Source organism: Asterias amurensis, chromosome 2, assembly GCF_032118995.1.
Source record: "Asterias amurensis chromosome 2, ASM3211899v1".
Lineage (NCBI taxonomy): Eukaryota > Metazoa > Echinodermata > Asteroidea > Forcipulatida > Asteriidae > Asterias > Asterias amurensis.
Genome location: NC_092649.1, coordinates 18,384,613 through 18,404,665, shown reverse-complemented (window position 1 = coordinate 18,404,665; position 20,053 = coordinate 18,384,613). Strand labels below are relative to the sequence as shown.

Sequence of the window (20,053 nt, the reverse complement as noted above, 5' to 3'; positions counted from 1 at the left end):
AATTTCTCCTCTCTGAAGATGGTTTATAATGTGCGATAAGCAGTGTATACTCAGTTTGTTCTTAAGTTCAGGAGAAATAAGATGCACAAACAATGTATGTGGGTGGATAGCCAGTGGAATGGTGGGTTGTTGTTGGTTTTTGTGCTTAGCTTCTTTTTATGCTTAAAGGAACACGTTGCCTTGGAACGGACGAGTTGGTCAAAACAAAAGCGTTTGTAACCGTTTTTTATATAATGCATATGGTTGGAAAGATGTTTTAAAAGTAGAATACAATGATCCACACAAGTTTGCCTCGAAATTGCGTGGTTTTTCTTCTACTGTGCGAACTAACACGGTCAGCCATTTATGGGAGTCAAAATTTTGACCCCCATAAATGCCCGACGTGTTAGTCATCGAGGTAAAAGGAAAACCACGCAATTTCGAGGCATGTTTGTGTGGATCATTGTATTCTACTTTTACAACATCTTTCTACCCATATGCATTTTATAAAAAACGGTTACTAACGCTTTTCAAAGACCAACTCGACCGATCCAAGGCAATGTGTCCCTTTAAGCAGCTCTATGAAATATGGTCCTCTTGAATTGGGTTAATAAGCGCAATCAACAAATAAATGTGGGTCCTTTATACATGTAACTCCCCCGTTCTGTACGCCTACAGATGTCATCTAAAATCACCGGTTTACAAAACACCTTCTAATCATCATCTAAAATCAGTCCCTGAGAAAAGTATAATAATAAAACACGGCTTGTAGGCCTTTCTTCACTGATTACCAAAACATAATTCCATCAGCATTTAAAGTACACGTTGCCTTGGATCGGTCGAGTTGGTCTTTGAAAAGCGTTTATAACCGTTTTTAATAAAATGCATATGGGTAGAAAGATGTTGTAAAAGTAGAATACAATGATCCACACAAATGCGCCTCGAAATTGCACGGTTTTCCTTTTACCTCGTCGACTACCACGGTCGGCCATTTATGGGAGTCAAATTTTTGACTCCCATAAATGGGTGACCGTGTTAGTTTCGCTAAGTAAAAGGAAACCACGCAATTTCGAGGCAAATTTGTGTGGATCATTGTATTCTACTTTTAAAACATCTTTCCAACCATATGCATTTTATAACAAACGGTTACAAACACTTTTTATAGACCAACTCGTCCGATCCAAGGCAACGTGTTCCTTTAAAAGAATTCCGTGTATAAGGAACATCTGGTATACTCTTCACTTGTTCATTGCCGTAACACCTTTTCATTCACCGCCATTATAAAGGCAACAGCTTGAACTGACCACAACACCGACACGCCAACATGAGGTGATGAAGAATCCCAACCTATTTTGCGTAGTCGGGTGTGAAAGACGCGTCCACCGGCCTTGACCAAAACACCATTTCCGTTCAAGGATAGAATAATATCAAAATGAAATTTAATCAAGAGTTCTAATAATATTTGAGCCGTGGAATACACGTGTAAATGGAAATTCTCATCACTAAACATGCTTAAGAGCTCAACTCAATGAAACAAGGTGAAGGTAAGGAAAGATCTCGGACTCCTAGCAGGCTGAAAGTCATTTTAACTTTTTTATTTATCTTGCCCTAGGTTTTTTTTTTAAATATTGTTTTTGCTTAATGTGATAGCTGTTGTTGACTGTTTCACTCCATCTGGGCCCGATTTCATAAAGCTGTTTGGCAGGAAACTCTGATTTAAGCAAATTCCTAAGCGAAAAATGAGTGAGATACCAGTCACAGCAATGATAAATGTATGGGTTTTGGGGGCTGGTACATGTAGGTTAATTTTGCTAAGAAAAAGTTTCCTGTGCTTAGCAAGTAGTTGTGCTTACAGACTTGGGCCCTGTCGCAACTGATGTGACCAGTTCATCTAATGCCCTTTTCTTCCATAAAAGCACTGTCCCACAAGTAAATCTATGGCCATCTTAAAGCCAACCACAGTGCTTACAAAAGAAACGCTGTCTTGCCTTTTTAAGGTCCTTTCACAAAATATTATTCTTAACAAGAGACATCAATGTCAATTGACTAAAGTCACATTGATGTTCTAACATAGCAAACTCCAGTATTTTAAAAAGCTATCCTTGAAAAACATTAACCACAAACCCTTGTTAGTTTTAACAGAGATCCAGACAACCTGCACAATATATCAACTATGTTAATATCCTCACACTTATAGCATGTTTAGTGTGAAACGAGTACTGTACCAAAACCCAGGACCCCTGCTTGCTATGGGGGTATATTTTTTTTCTTATATTATATACGGACCGTGTACTATTAAGTGAAATCATGACATTTACATGTACTCCTGTCCCCTCAAATCAAGGTATGTTAGTATTAGTGATTTTTTTCAAAAGGAGTCATGTGAAAGCTTGTTAAATAATCACGATTAAATTAAGTCTTGCTCTATATCATGTAAATGACAGACGACAGATTACCAGGGATCTTTTTTATTGGTGCTTGTAAAAAAAAAAAAAAAAAAAAATTCAAAAACAAAAGTAGTTGAACATTTCTAATATGTTTTCTTCTTGAGAATTGCATGGAACTTGTTGCCTGTAAAAAATGCCTTGCCCTTTACAGCGAAGCTTTGACTGAAACACTGTACTTTACTTAGTTAGAGTGCTCTTTCACATCGATGCTGTTTTTTTGATATACAGGGTGTAAGGACATTTTTAAAGGTCTTCCATGTGTGATGATTCTGGGGTTGATTAATGAACTAATCAATTGGGCAGACACGTTCATCAGCGGGCTTTTAATTGCCTCCCGCCACAGGAAAATGTGATCATATGCAACCTTTCCCAGAATCATCTTGTTGGAGCCCGTCCAATTATTACTTCACATTTCTTGCATTTCATCGATACTTAGTCCACCATCCTTTCGTAAATGTCAAAATCATTAATGTCTTTTGTTATGACCACAGTGTTTTGAGAAATCAAATTGTTGAAAGAAAACAAACAAATACCTAAAGTAAATTCAAAGAAGCTGCCCAAACTATTGTTCCACTTCCCAAAAAGAACCTTACCCGTGAGTATAAAACATTTCTCCTATTTTGCATGATTTACATTGGCTTTGGATAAAACACCGTATTCAGTATTTAACATACTTTCACTAACTCTTTTATGTTTGCACGGTTTAGGCCTGACTTATCTCCAGGAACTCATCCAAAAATATCTTCCAGTTCGTAATCTCCCCTCTTAATCCAGGTCTCTCTTAGTTTGTCCCTCGACTTTTACTAAATTTTATGGGGCCAGAGCTTTTGCAGCAGCAGCAGCAGCAGAATTATGGAATAGTCTTCCACCATAAAACAAGCTCAAACAGTGAATTTATTTAAGACAAAGTTAAAAACACATTTATTTTTGCAATAGCCTTCAGTACATCTTTCTGTATCAACTAAATTTTGCTTTTGTATTTACTTTACATCTCTATTAACTTTTACTTCTCTTTTGTTTTCATCTCTAAGCCCATAGAGACTTCTCTGTGATTGTGATATGCCCTCTACAAATGCGCTTATTATTATCCTCAAAAGTTCCTTGAAATGTTCCACTTTGCTACATGCTCTAGAAAAAATTGTTTCGAGAATGAAATCAGAAATTTATGGAGCATTGTGACTTGTAAGCTTCTACATGAATGAGTATGAGAATAAGTTTTCAGGGTGGCACACTGCGTACATACATGTACCATGCAACTCACAACTGGGAGCTGCAAAAATGTGGTTTGTGTACAAAATGTACATTTGGGCAGGTGTCATTTGCTTAAAAATAAAAAAATTGTTTGATCAATAAAAGTTTGTGTGTTGTTCATTTCTCTGCCTTTGAAGAGTATCATGCCAAATGAATGATTTCATGGTTGGCTATTCCTTGTACTCATTTACTATTTGACACCACCCAAGGAAAAACAAATCAAACCGACTTGAAAACGGACACCTGTACTTCTCTCATACATGTAGTATCGGGGACACAAGCCAAGCATTTTACATAAACACTCAGCGATCATAACAGCGTGGCCTGCAGATGACACAGTAGAAGACAAGCATGCAGACATGTTGAGACACTCAAGAGCCCCTCAGCTGTTTGGATATCTCTGGCTGATCCCTCCGTCCAACCGGCCCTCGCTGATCGACGACAGTGTGAGAAACAGAGCCTAACCCCGCCACCTCAGTACTAAAAAGATCCCTCGTATGGTGAACGATAACTGCTGGGGTTTGTGGTGCAATCATTCCATGAAGGTAATTGGTCATTGCGGGGGCATTCCCGTGGGCTGTCAATCACAGTATGGCCAGGTTACGACGACGTGGCAGAACAGACACCTCTTATAGCCAAGCTGCACCAAATAGAGTGCAGATCGTACAGCTGAAAATTATGCCATTGAAAGTACGTACAAGGGGTTAAAGAGTGAACACGTGATCCAAAGACGCAGGACTCTACCCAAAAAATTAAAAACTGAGAAATAGGTAGTGGTTTTATTTTGGTCCAGAGATGAAGTGCAATGAATTATTCATGAAAGGATTTATGGACTCTTAAAGTACATCACTGCAGTTGGAAAATGGATTTGGACTCGAGATATACACACTGTACAACTGACAGAGTGTGCGTGTGTACATGTACGTGTTTTTTCATCATAATAATAATAATAATGAACCATTTTTGTAGAGCGCATATCACAATCACAGAAAGTCTCTATGCACTTTGAGATGAAAAACAAAAGTGAAGTTTCATAAACATTTAACATGGCATATCTTCTCGCCAAGGACATGGTTTCTTGTGATTGTGTTACGGATTGCAATAAAATGTCTTTTCCAAAAGCCAATCATGCACCATTGTATTTAAAATATTGAAGATTAAAGACCATGGACACTACTGGTAATTGTCAAAGACCAGTCTGCTCATCCTTGGTGTATCGCATAAAATAACAAACCTGTGAAAATTTGAGCTCAATCGGTTGTCGAAGTTGTGAGATAATATTGAAAGAAAAATCACCCTTGTCACGCGAAGTTGTGAGCTTTCAGATGCTTGATTTCGAGACCTCAAACTCTAAATATGAGGTCTCGAAATCAAATTAGTGGAAAATTACTTCTTTCTCGAAAAAGTACTCCACTTCAGAGGAAGCCGTTTCTCACAATGTTTTATACTACAATGTACCAACCTTTCCCCATTACTTGTTACCAACTAAGGTTTAATGCTAATAACTATTTTGAGTAATTACCAATAGTGTCCACTGCCTTTAAGGATTCGAATAAAATGTCTTTTCCAAAAGCCAATCATGCGCTGTATTAATATTGAAGATTAAATTAACTCATTCGGTAAGTTGACAAAATAATCAAATCACTCTATTTGTACATGAAACCTACAACATCAAGCTCTGTCTAAAAAAGTACCTACTGCTCTCTTTCCACTGCCAGCATTACCGATGCATTTTTCTCTGACACAAATCCGTACCATGAACCATGCCATTAAGCTCACACCATGACTTGCAAGGTGGCAATTTAACTCTTTTGAGCTCACTGATGAGCGCCTTGGTCAAAAATTCCTTGGGGATGACGCTAGCAGAAAATCGTTTATTATCGAATGATATATCTCAGACCCCCCAGCTCCCTTTTCAATCTCCCTTGTGGTGACTTCACACACTTGAAGAGTTCATCTGAAACGGGGTCCCTTGGGGAGTACATGTAGAGGGTGAGCACCGAACGTTCACCCTAGAGTCTATCCTTTCTGCCAAGTTAGTCGGCCTATAATTATTCATACAAAATAAGTCTACCATGTAGCTTTAAAGACACGATACAGTCGGGGTAAATATTGGTAGAATTTATGTAATTAATAAAAAATTAAAAAATTAAAATGTATGTATAAACTAATTGTTTTTTTGGATCTAAACGTAGAACTTATTAAAACAAGTTTGGAAATGCAACCAAATAATTACAATTGACAGTTTTAGTATGTACATTGTCTTTTATATCTTGCAACAGGTTTGGTAGAATTCATGTACATGAACATAAATCCCCCCCCCCAAAAAAAAAAAAAAAAACTAAATAATTAATAATAATATCATAATAACAGTGACAATAAATTAAAAAAAGAAAGAGAGAAAATAAAATCAAAATAAATAAATAAATTAACAAATTAATAAATAAAATAAAATAACAAACTATCTATCAAATTAATACAAACAGATGTCGGGTATTTTGATTGCCCGTCTGCCCTGCCCCTCCAAATGATGTACAAATTTTGAGTGATTTGATAAAACGACAACAATGCACTAAAATAACAAAAAGTATCTATTTTCACACTTGAATAATTTACATTTTTTTTGCAACGAGGCATGAACGAACTCTCGTCAACTCATGTTGCATCAGCGCTTTAACAGTCTCGATGACAGACCAATGGGTTCCCCGGCTAGTCACATTCATGACCTATATCTCAACAAGATTGCAGAAAGCTGTCACCAAACCATGTACTGAATGTTGTCTTCTTGATTGGTGACGATGTTGATGAGCTTTATAAAACCATTTATCATCGGCAAATCAAATTTTCTCCCAGACCATGACAAAAAAAGGATTCAGCCGAGAGAGTGCATGACATCAAAAGGCAGTCATTTTAAATGTGCATACATGTACATGAAGTGTTCATAATGTACACTTGTTTAGGTAGTATGTATACACTTCCAAGTATTCCTTAAATACAAACTGTACCATTGTTCAATACTTTTTTTGGGGGGGGGGGGGGGTTTAGCCAGTACAAAAATTATTTGTGCACTTGCTTAAATGAATTTCAACAAGTTGTATAGAAGGGTTTGCGGTAACACTATGTAATGACTATCTCTAGATGAGTTGGGGTGGTTCTGAAAAGACCCGTTGGTCAACTCGACGTTTCGATCAGTATGCTCTGATCTCTAGAAGACGGTCAACAGTTCTTTTCAGAACCACCCCAACTCATTTAGAGATAGTCATTACATGGTGTTACCGCAAACCCTTCTATATCTTGTTTCCACCATGCAAAGTTTCAAATCCTACTTAAGTTGTATAATTTATTTTTGTTTTAGAAGACTGTTCAATGTTTTTTTCATCACTTGTACAAATCTAGTCTTACAGCTTTTTACAGCCCTCCTTCCTCAGTGTGGAATTTGGATATCGTTTATGAATTTGAGAATCGTGTTTCTTCTTTGTGATGTAATTCGGCCAATGGAAAGCAAGATTTGAATGTAAAACAAACCAGAAAATAACAAATAGAATGATATTAATAATGTACACTCTAGCTGAACCTCGTACCTCGTAGCCTTCAATCCTCTGGTTGTGTCAGTAAGTTACAGAGTAATCTTGGAGTATTTGTCATATTATGACATATGTACAGTCAGGAAACTACCCAAAGCCTGAAACTCTACCCAGCCGGAGTGAGAATGTCAACCCCATCAATAAGACATTCAAATATATACCGGATATGAGACAAGCATTCAATAATCGTGAAGATGACTAATTCCATTTGAAACTTCATCGGATATATTTGTTTTCTCCTTCCATCTGTCAGAATTATCGACCTTAATGTTGGCGTAAGAACTCGGGCTATAAGAACCCATCTATCAAAAATGTTGAAGTATATTGGGCACACACTAACAAGAATACTTTAGATGTACTTCATTTGAAGGCTTCCTGAAGAGTGTTGCCTCAAGGCACCCATGATGGGGATCAAAACACATCAATCTTCTAAAAGCTTTTATCGTATTTGCAAATTGAGAACTTTGAAGAATTCCATATTAGCCTCAGTATTTTGTTCACCTACATGTACACATGCACAGAGTATTAGAAATTATAACACCCCCTTACAAAGATTCCATGTTCCGATTGGTTTAGAGTGAGTCATATGGCACCTTATTTTTTCAAGAAACATACATGTAGTACAGTACTTATTGTAACCAATGTACACTATCCCATAGCAACCCCTCAACTAAACCCATAGAAACAGCAGCTTCTTGGTAGCTATGTGTAGATGTCTAGACACATTGCATATGTATGTTTGGGGTGTTTAAAACAAACATTGACTGTCTTTCCTCATGCAATCGTTAAAACTATGATACCCTTGGTGATCCCCGGACCAGTTAATTTTCCATCGGCTTTGCCTCAAATAGAAAATAGACAGCGCTGAGGATCACCTCGGGACTGGAGTTTTAACCATAGCACTCAAAGCAGTCCAAATATGTAATGTACCTGTACGCATCCTTACATGTACATTTCACATTAATGTAAATGTGAGATTGAAGAAATGTTCGTACATGGTATTCATTACACAATAGAGCAGGTCAAACTATGCATACGACACTGCAATTAGGCACGATAGTGTCAAGGAGTCCTTTGAAGTAGACTGTTGCCATTCCGATTGTAGCTCAAAACATAAAGCTACACGCTTGTGCTTGTTAACCCACGCCATGGAGGAGTACAATTACAAATAATAATTGTTGTCCTTTGTCAGAGCAGATCAGGTGAATGAGGAACATTTTGTTGAAACATTCTTTCAAAAACTTTATAAAACGATAATCGATATTGTTTAACCAACTACCGAGGATTGGTTTGAACAACTGACTTATAAAGCCCGGTTCATACTTCCTGAGAATGCGAAGTGAATTTTGGTGACGCAACAATCAGTACACGCTCCATTTCCCTTTGTGATGCAATGAAATTCGCATCGCACGAAGCATTCGCAGGAAGTATGAACCGGGCTTAAGGCTTGAAATGTAAATTGGAAAGAATGTAAAAAGAAGTTAAGTCTACCTTTAGATCTCGATGGACGACACCTTGCTGATGGATGTAATCAGTTGCTTCTAAGACTTGCCTCATGATATTACTAGCATCTTTCTCTGTGTAGCTACCCTTAGCAACGATTCTATCAAACAGCTCCCCTCCTGTGACTCTGGATGGAGAGAAAATAAGAAATAAACAGAATGAGGCAAACATCACTGCAGAGGGAGCAACATGAGTGAGTGAGTGATGATTGAGCAAACATTGACTAAAGCTGTGTTCCCATTGGACTTTTTTTTGAACAAAGTACACAACTTTTCTGTAGAATGACAAAATTGAATCCAATGGGGACGCAAGGTATGTCTGCCCTCAATGTCAAATTACCACGACCGTGATGTTTAACTACCAAGCCAAAAGAGGTCACGAAAGGCTTCCGCTCAGCCACGGTAACATATCAAGGCTGCCTAAAAAGTCCAATGAGAACAGCTTCGCACTGTAAACCTACACACTGTATCACGCTTCGCAAACATCGCGGATATAAATCCGGGTGGGAACACACGGTAGAAATACACTATTATAGCCAGTCACAGAAACTTCCCATGTGGCAGCGGGGGAAAAAGTCCATTGGGAACACGGCTTTCAGCCCGGTTCATACTTCCTGCGAATGCAAATGCGATACGAATGTTGACGTAACAAGTTCACAACGAAATTCGCACTGAGTTGAGCTGTGCTCAACCCTCTTGAAAATATCGCAGCAAAAGAGGGGTTGTGACGCCAAAGTCACATCAAATTTGCATCGCATTCGAATTAGCAGGAAGTATGAACCTGGCTTTAGGGTCTTGGAGAGGAGGGAAGAGGCATTCTAGAAGGGCTCCAAGGTCAAATTCAGTTTTGTGATCTACACAATTTCCAAGAGAAATGTGAAGCACGTAGATACAGTAGGCGTATACATGAACAAGTAGTTTGCTATCATGTTCAAGGTTATAAGAAGAGTAATCATAACAATGTGTTTATGTTTAACACATGGCCAGAAGAATGTGTGAAAGTTGAGCATGTGAAGGTTGTACAAATGTATGTGTAATATCGTGAACTGCAATGTATGTCACTGAACATCATAAGTTTGTGGCATACTGCAATCTTTGAGAAAGAAAACCTTGTTATGTACATCCACCCAAAAATAAATCTAAGGACTGATGTCTTAGTCTACATACAGATTATGCATCCATTATCTGAACAATACACGTAAGTCAATCATGAGAACGCGGTTAGTTTCATTCAAAACACTGGGGATTCAGCAAAATACTTCCACAAGTTAAATGATAAATAGTTCCACTCGGGTACGTAGCAAGGCTACACAATGCAGTACATCATGAAGGTAAAAAGGACCACATTATAGGGTTTTATTAGAAAAACTGGAATCCTTGCCTCCATTCCAGAGTATGGAGGTCGTTGTGTCTTAATTTAGCTTTCACCATTACAGACAGCAGAGCATTGACAATGAAACCTCAATCGATTCTTGCATCGTTCAAGGTAAAATATGGTAAAAGGAGCAACAGAAGCTGCAGTAATGGTATTTCATTTCGCCAGCAGTTTTACCACTCAGTACAGTACCGGGTACCTACACACACAGCATGTACATCCACAGGCCTGATACTTCACCATTCACAGATGCAATGAAGGCGATTGTCTCCACGCCCCCTGGTCATTGCCTTGGTGCCCTTGAAATTATAAAAATTTCCAATTTTCTCATAGAGTGCCCTTTACCAAGGAGAAAATGCCTTGGTACACTTGCCCTTTTCAAAAAACGAAGAATACAGGCCTGCATGTATGTATGCTGCATAGTCTACAAATGTAATGTGCATGTTGTACATTCATATCTTTTTTTAAACACAACCTGTTGAAGTCATCTTGAGACTTCACTGTAGGGCACTGAGATACAATCATGTCGAGGTTGGATCGTGTCGAGGGTTGGAGTATTCAATATTTGACGCGTGCCTCCCTGGTAACCGATGGCGTCATCGTATAAGCGCCGATCAATAATCTGAAGTGGTACATGTTCAGTACGCACTACACGGTTGGGGAAGGTCCGTCAATGGAACCTTGGTAAGCCAACCATAGGCAGGCAGCATCAGTATTCCTAACACATAACACTCAGGGTTTGCCGAGAAAACTTTACGTATGGACTGTACGTGGTACAAACCTGTTGAATATGTTTGCGTTTGATTTTCGCAGTGATGATTTATGGCCTGGTCAAAGACAAAATCAAAGGTTTGAGGTTTTAGGTTTGGGGCAAGGCATTAAGGCAACATATGGGGATGCATCCATGGGCTGTGAATAGAAACGTAATAATGAATATAATACCTCATAAAACAAGGGGCAAGACTACAATTACAACATCAATACATTGAAAAGGGGAAAAAATACAGACTTCATGAATCTACCATAAACACTCAAATGAACATTTAGTATCTAATCCGTTAATACTTGGCCCATAAAAGCCTTCTTTTCATTCAATGTTAAAGACATTGGCCACTATTTGTAATTGTCTGTCAAAGACCCTTCTCACTTGGTGTATCTCAGCATATGCATAAAATAACAAACCTGTGAAAATTTGAGCTTGATTGGTCATCGGAGTTGCGAGATAACTATGAAAGAAAAAACACCCTTGTCACACAAGATTGTGTGCTTTCAGATGCTTGATTTTGAGACCTCAAATTCTAAATCTAAGGTCTCGAAATCAAATTCGTGTAAAATTACTTCTTTCTCGAAAACTACATTACTTCAGAGGGAGCCGTTTCTCACAATGTTTTATACTATCAACCTCTCCCCACTACTCGTTACCAAGTGAGGTTTTATGCTAATAATTATTTTGAGTAAGTGCCAATAGTGTCCACTGCCTTTAAAAGACATTCTATTTAATTCATGGTTATTTATTATACAAAATGTGAGCAAACACGATACAGGATATTATGGTATAGAATGTAACCTCCTGTTTTTGTGAACACACACTGTTGATACATGTTTTAAAAGCACGTCTATTGCTCATTGTTCACTCCAAATTTTATTGGATGTAAAGAATATATCATATCAACTTCCTTTGTGTTTCCCTGTCCATAGAATGCACTAATTAGAAAAGTATGAAAAGTACAATAACTTCTATGGTTACAATATATTAGCGATGATAAAACTCATATTGGCAGAATGAAAATTGCCATCACCACAGAGGAACCGTATACATACATGTACATGACATACAAACACAGCACTTCTGTATATTATGTACACTTACGTGTATTTGTGTACATATTGAAGTACTGATTGGTAACCATGACTACTGATGACCACTGATTGGACCAAGTTGGGCCATTGATTTGTTGCACACTGAAACTCTGTTTACTGAAACAGTGCATACATTGCTGCAGTATAGATTACAATGTAGGGCTGTGCGCCCCTGCTACAGGTTTTTTTTCTCCAATGGACGTTTTCACCATTTGTGTGAACTCGACTAACAACTGAAAAGTTGAATGGCCTGTGTAAAACCATTTATAAAGGAGAATTAATGGCAATGCTAAACTTGTAATTTATAGACAAAACTACCAAGAAAGATACCATAAAAGTCACCTGTGAAAGTTTCAGTTGAATAGAGTATGCACTTGTTGGGTAAACAGCAAAAATCTGTCACTGCTATTTTCATCAAAAATGTCAACTAAATCCAAGTTTGTTTTGAATCTCCGATACTTTCCTTGAGGCAGGATACTTTATTTATGTGTTTATGTACCTTATTAAATTTAGCGCTGGACATAATGACATTTCTGGTCAAGATAAGGCAGATGGTGCCCCTAAATAATTGAGTATTTCTCATTATTCTGGATATCTTCCCTGCTCAGTAAAGAGAGTAAGTTTGTGTTTTTTTGTGAATTCAATGTAAAGCCAAAATGAGTTTCCTATTGGGGAAAATAAAATGAAATTATATTGAATTGAATTAAAGTCACCTGAAAATAGAATTTTTGTTCTTTCAAACATAAGAGTAAATGCTTACGAACAATAAAACAATTTTTTTAGTAATTGTTTGTCACGATTTATATGTTTAAAAAATAGATGAAGTTGTTTGGGGGGCTGACTCCGCCTACCCCTTTTGTGACGTCAATCGAGGCAGACTTTGCCTGCAATGCGTATAGTAAACACACGTGCAAAGTACATGTACGTCCACGTCGTGAGTTGGTACGTTTCAAAAAGTGTTTTTCTGCATTCAGCAGCAATACACCTGGTCGGCATTGCCGGAAAAAAAATAATAAAACTCTTTTTTTGTAACGTGCAAACTCACGACTTGGTCTGTACATGTACTTTGCAATTGTGTTTATGCATTACAGGCAAAGTCTGCCTTGATTGACGTCACGAACAGCGCCCTCTCGGGTCGGGGTCTACTCTTAAATTTGTATAAGAACTGATTTTTTAAAACCTTAGTTAACTGTTTATTCACATTCCACTCAGGTGACTTTAAGCAACTAATCATTTTTAAAGGAACCTTTTTTCTGCTAAACTGCCATGAGATATTTCAATAATAATCAAAGTCTTGTATAGCGCCAGTATCGGCCAATGCAGGCGCTCATGGCGCCTGCTCAAAAAATCTACACCCTAGTCAGCTGAGCTCTATACATGTAGGTGCACTGGTCATGATATCATTATCAAATAAAAAGTTATAGTCAATGCTTTAAGCACAGATCTTGTGTACAAACAATGTATGTGGACACATGTCTGTATGTAGCTCATTATGACAACAAGGCCATACATGTACATGTACAGATGTATGTTCTCCATGTCATTACATCCAAAAGTCATCAGCCAAACCATAAGCTGTTACGCAACCTGGCGACAGCCAGTCTGCCCATAATCATCTATTTAATGAAATATTGGACATGGTTTTTTTTTCTTTTCTTCATGGCTCCCTTGGAGATAATCACCTGACGGAGTTGTTCTCGTCAAGGCAGTCTATAAACTGCCCACATCTGCAAATGGCTCCATACAGTTACATGTACTGGCCTACAATGTATGTAGTACTACAACTGTACAAGCCATTAGTACGAAAACATAATAAAGAGAAAACCATGTTTTAAATGTGATACATGAACAAACCCAAGCCACAAATGGGAGAGCCACACTGCCTGGACTTCCTGCAGCCATGATTGGGACACAACGCAAAGGAAGAACACATTGCCCTATTTTATGGACTTGCCAATTTTTATAAACTTTTAATATGATGAAAGGGGGGGGGGCACATTTCAAAACTTGTCCAGATGCTATTTTCAAACTCATCAATTCATGTGGATGCTACACAAAATTGCTCCATAAGAATTCAGAGATGGAAACAGTTTATACTTATCAGGGGTTGGGGGAGGGGGAGATTTAAACAATTTAAGTTTCAATAGGATTTGAAACTTTGCATGCTGGAAATACATTATGGAAAGGTTTGAGGTTACACCATGTAATGACTATCTCTAATGAGTTGGGGTGGTTCTGAAAAGAACCGTTGAGCAGAACCACCCCAACTCATTAGAGATAGTCATTACATGGTGTTACCGCAAACCTTTCCATTAATTTAATTTTCAACGCATATTAAGCACACTTACTAAGTATGAATTCTCAACCAAAATGTTCCCATCCAACTGCAGCCAAAGTGGAATACCACTGACAGCCCAGCAAATCACTGTTGCTTATTTCGATTGCAACAACCAAAATAAGTCAAAAATTTATGCTTTCAAACATACATGTGCACAAACTCCCTGGTAAAACAACACCACTAACCCCAAAATGATGATTTTGTTTTCAAGGGTTGGTTTAAACAGTGTGTTTTATTGAAAACCAAAGGGTGTGAATAAATTTGCTCTTCCTTAAAGGCCATACAACACCCCTTTAAATCTAGTCACTCCACAGTATCATGTCCATGGTTGAAATCTAATCCTAAACTTTAACTCTACAGCTCCTGGACGTCCCCCCACATTGTACATGTAGTTACACTGTTATGTACATGTAGCTGTCAAAACCACTTCAGTATTGCCCACGAAACCAGCCTGCCAGATTCTCTAAATTGGTTAGCAGTTCAATTGAAGGGGGGATGTGGGAGATTTATTTTTCATGAATGATAAAAGACACGGTGGAATTAAGTCATACTTAATCATGTTAACATGGATACAAGATGTCATCTTAAGGGTCCTATTAAATAAGGTTACTTACAATCTCCCTTGGCAGATAATAATAAGATATTTGTATTTGTCCAAATCATAACAACAACAAAACCCATAAGTGTAGCTTCTATTGTCTAACTAAATGTATCCACAAGAATACCTCTGGATCTGGATCTGGATAAATATTCTCAATGCTCTAATTAGAGCCAAACGAGAAAAGATGATGAAGAAATTTCAGTTTTAGATGTGGGAGGAAAACCCCAGAGAATTATTCCAGGGAAAACCCATGCAGTCAAGTAGACTGTTTTTGAGAACTTTGGTATGATTTGTTTTAAATCTAGAATGGTTTGCATGCTTGAAATAGTGGATAAAATAATTGCATGATTAATCATGTAGAACCTTCATTTACTGTGCTAACAGATGTTTGCGAAAGAGCTACAGAGCCTGGAATTCCTGCAGGCACAATTTGTAAGACAACTTTATTGGAGATAACATAAAATTTTAAAGTTTTATGCAAATTACATCATATAATTTATCAATGCAAACCTTGGTAGTATTGGAGATTCACAGTTTGTGTGTTGTATGCTTAGCATGGTGTCCAAATGAAATATCAATCATTGCCTTTAACACAGATGTACGCTGCTCAACAAAATTGGAAAAACATTTATATTAAAGGTTGTAAAAGGTTGAAGCTGAAACCTTTAATTCCTATGAAAAGAATGGGCTTTATAGCAGGGATGAGGTTAGTCTATTAACGCTCTATTCATAACTGGGGGGAATTCAACATGATGGATCTAAAATAAACTATTGAACAATTTGAATGGCTTTATGAATTTTTAGAATGCAGTGATGAACATCTTTAGTTTATGTCAATAAATGATCGTTACAATACAACGAGGGAGCTTTGTCAAGCCGCTGTCAGACGACTTTGAATTGTCTGAGTAATCTTATTACGACTCCAAACAGAACTACTTCTAAACAATTTGCCCTCCATGGAAAAATTATCCAGTCAAATTTGATCTGATGTACAGTGTGTTTTATCTATTTATTCCCTCTTTCCAGTACACCTCCTATTTCAACCCAGACCAGTAATAACGGGCGCCGAAATAAGATTACTGGCTGAGAATTGTATCCTAACAGCTCCCGCCAAGAGCTGATAAATTCCTCCGTAATGAAATTGCTTTCTATTTGTGTGAAATGGCGGGAGATGCACATTCACAGAGAGTTGTGTACGGGTGAAGAAATTACACGACGTGTAGATCACAGGGATAAAGAAGAAATTCTGAAGGGCTTATTTATTACTTTTATTTTTGGCTTCGCCCATCTTCCCTCTCGCTTCGTTGCGGGATGGATTTCACGTTTTGCAGATGGCTTTGGGTGGGGGGGGGGGGGTAGATTCTCAAGTTCAGTACGCTGAAGCCTCCTGGTCCATGTACAAATATTTGAGCACTGGGGGGACAATTCTACATAGAGTATGCATTACCGTACAACCTTGGCATTTGAGAATTGCAATTCTGATGAAGAACCAGATTTCACACGCACCCATGTCAACATTTGGAACTGATGGCCAAGGTGATTTTGGACGGTTTCTAAGAACCATGAAGTGACGTTTTCCTTTTTCACTCCTTCCTTTTTTCTACTTTAAAAGTATAAATCTCGAGTTGATGAAGATGTGACACTTCTCATAATATGCTGATAACAATTTAGCCCAACCTTCATTTATTAAACTATCAGTTGATTTGTTTGTCACTTATGTTTTTATTAGTTTTCATTATGGAAGAAAATTTCTGCCAATCAGTGACCTCAATATCTTCTTTTTATGATTTGTTGTTTGTATGTGCTTTTATTCATTGTTAGTAGGTGCTTGGGGAAATGATGTAACTTCATTGACTATCTCGCAAAAAAAAACACTTTAAGAACAAAAACGTTCAACAGTTTCAAAAAAGCACAAGAAAATGCTAAGCTTTTTGCTTATAAGAAACAGGCAACCAGCTTTAACTCCAAAGTTTCCATATTGTTGTCACTGGTGTCCCGCTTACTTTTTGAATACCCCAAAAAACTGCTAAGCACTATTTTCGGCTCAACAGCTTAGAGATAACGAGTCCCGGGGTAATTTCTTAACGCTGCTCATGTACGTACCACAGAAAAAGCACTTGCATGTTCGGTGACCAATAAGTGTGTATAGTCCTATCGAACGTAAACAAATTTACACAGTGGCATAATGAAACTCCATGAAGTTAAGCACTGATGATATTGCACTGCTACATGTACATCCACAGTAACAGGATCCGTATGCCGATTAACTGAGCATAATGTCAAATGTGAACAGGGTCCCAATTCAGTGTGCGTGGTTAATTAATACTTGCACCCTATAGAATGATGTTCATTTGATCTTCGTGAACTTGGGATACCAAAGACAGTCCTCCGTGAGGCTGTTAATGTCACACTTCTGAGGTAGGGAATCTCGTACTCCTCAAGTTATTACAGAGGAAAGGTTTCAGAGATGAAAGCTTGACTGGTTAAATGCCAAATTCTAAAACTTTCCACAGCTAGAAAACTCTGTATACTTTTTGCACTGCATTGAACAAGTAAATTGTTTGCAATCTGTAATAAGCAAAGATGATGGATATTTGTGAGGACCTCCACAGTTTCAGAATGAAAGTAATCACATTTTGTTCAATTATACATGTTTGTGTATAGAGCAACTGTACCAATCATACATCTGTACTTTGGGGTTCATTAATCCTTAAGGATTGTGAACCCCAGAGGACAAAATTAAGACCCAAGTGCATTTATCTGTACTTGGTGACATTCACACTTGACAAATTCCCTAGGAAATACCTATTAAAAATTTGGTTGAGCTTCTCACACTTTACTTGCTCACCTGAACACTCCTGCTTGGGATTGTTAAGTAAATTAAACAATGGGCAGGAATAAATAGGCCTGCATATACTCCGTTTTTGAAAGGGCAAGGGCACCAAGGCATTTTCTACCGGGGTAAAAGGCACTCTATGAGGAAATTGTAAACTTCTACTGGAGCATTTCAAGGGCACCAAGGCAATGACCCAGGGGCATGGAGGCAATCACCTTTGTTGCCCCCTGTGATCAGACCTGTAGCAAACCAGGTAAATATTAGGGGGTTCAAATTCACCAGGAAATCTGCTGGGTGTTACTTCCGAAGGATTGGCTCTGTACTGTGAACAGGACTGAAAGGAGTTTAAGCCAACTGACATTAATGGTGAAATGTCACACAGTATGAAAAGTCAACCATGCAATCAGTTTACAACCCATGAATGCAGTAAAAGGTTTTGGTTCATTAGTTTAAAATGATGGGTATGGAGGCTCAGAGAAAGAGAGAAGGGCGGGAGGGGGTGGTAGGAGGCTGGTGGTTAGTGATTGCACTAGCTTTCATGTTTATGTACTGTCGGGAAAAGTGTAATGTGCATGGTGCATTGTGCATGGACCAAATAAACATTCTGGTATGGTATACATGTACATTCCTACATTTTGTACCTAACCAAAAAAGCACATGATTTGCTGCCAAAGCAGTTTGCCAGTAACCTTTCTATCTTCCCAATATAATCACCCATTATTAATTTCTCAGTTATATTACTGTACTTAGCTATAAAGGAAAACTCCTCTAGCCAGCCAAATATCAACTGCTTATTAGCACAGCTCTACGATTTGCCCCCAGGGATAGATGTCTGGCTTCATTTGGCCCTACTCCAAAGAATGGGGGCCTTGTAAGAGCTGTGGAGAGGCAAACAAAATACTCCCAGCCCAGGCTGCATAAAAGAGACAACATTTCATTAACGACTCGTACAAATTCATGTGGAAATGATTGCAATGTATTTGGGAGTTTAATAAGTCAATGAAAAAAAGAAAGAACCCCGCCGTCCCTGAAGCCGCGATGCAGATAGAGAGTAAAGGGAGCAGGTCTGGAGCAGGTGTAGGCCTGCATGTTTTGTGTTATTCTACAGGGTCTCATCTAGGTTTTGAAAAACTTGCAGTAACTAGCGTTTTCTCAAAGGGGAACTTAAACTTAAAGTGTTTGGGTAATTTTTGTCTGAGACAAAGCACAATTGTCCATAGGTGTTATAAACCTACACGGCTTAGAGATAACGATGATAGAAAACTCCCCCTTCAAATAATTATAACTTGCTGAGGTGCAGATACTCAAATTAATTTAACCCCATTTCGTTTGTCTTCCTTTTTTTTATCAGCATTTAATTAAATATTTTCATTACATTTTTTATCATCTCCTGTGCCTGCCCTCATTTTCACAAGATTGTTGCATTGTTTATATCTAATAATTTTCAATTTGAAATTTACACATTGCCTGTATGTATATGTATATGTGCACTAAGCCTATCTGGCATCTTTTATCTTGATGCATGTAACAAACCAATTTTTCCCTTTTGAGAACAAATAAAGAATGAACGAACAAAATACTGGAAATACCCACTGAACCACTGCTGGCCAGAGTCTATCGATTTTAAGCCCTGGGCCAATGACCAACCGCACAGCTGAACACATTCTGCAGTGCATTGCACTTTCAAGATATCAATAGACCTTCTGGGCCCAATTTGATGGCTCTGCTTATACCGCCGAATTCTGCGCTTACCATCACCATTCTTCAATTGCAAGGTAAGCGCAGAATTTCATGTAGAGTACACAAGTGCACATACCAAAATTCCCTGCAAATCCCCTGTCTTTCTCATGCATCTGAGAGGGTGTTTTTTCTTTCTTTATTTTCTTGCAACTTCAATGAACAGTTGAACCCAAATATTAAGGCATCTGAAAGTGCACAAATTGTGCAGCAGGGTTGGTTTTAAATTGTATTTTTCCTAATTTTCTTGCAACTTTGATGATCAATTGAACCCAAATTTGACAGCTACCCAAATTTTCCAGTGCCTTTAAAGCCATCATACACTTTCGGAACAAAAAAAAAAAAATAAAAGTTCACAGATTTACAAATAACTTACAGGGTTTACAGAAGGTAATGGTAAAAGACTTCTCTTTAAATATTATTCCATGAAATGCTTTACTTTTTGAGAAAACATTAAAACAATTATCAATTCTCGACATCGAGAATTACGGATTTATAGTAAACACATGTCATGACACGGCAAAACGTGCGGAAAACAAGGGT

At 37.9% G+C, this 20,053-nt stretch overlaps 1 protein-coding gene across 1 annotated transcript in view; it reads right to left on the bottom strand.

The window, feature by feature from the left end:
- LOC139950740 (calcium/calmodulin-dependent protein kinase type 1-like) overlaps window positions 1-20,053 on the bottom strand; it is a 114,675-nt gene that overhangs the window by 70,746 nt on the left and 23,876 nt on the right. Inside the window, exon 4 of the mRNA XM_071949539.1 lies at window positions 8,753-8,891. Coding sequence (XP_071805640.1) covers window positions 8,753-8,891 — 139 coding nt within the window. The remainder of the gene's footprint in view (window positions 1-8,752; window positions 8,892-20,053) is intronic.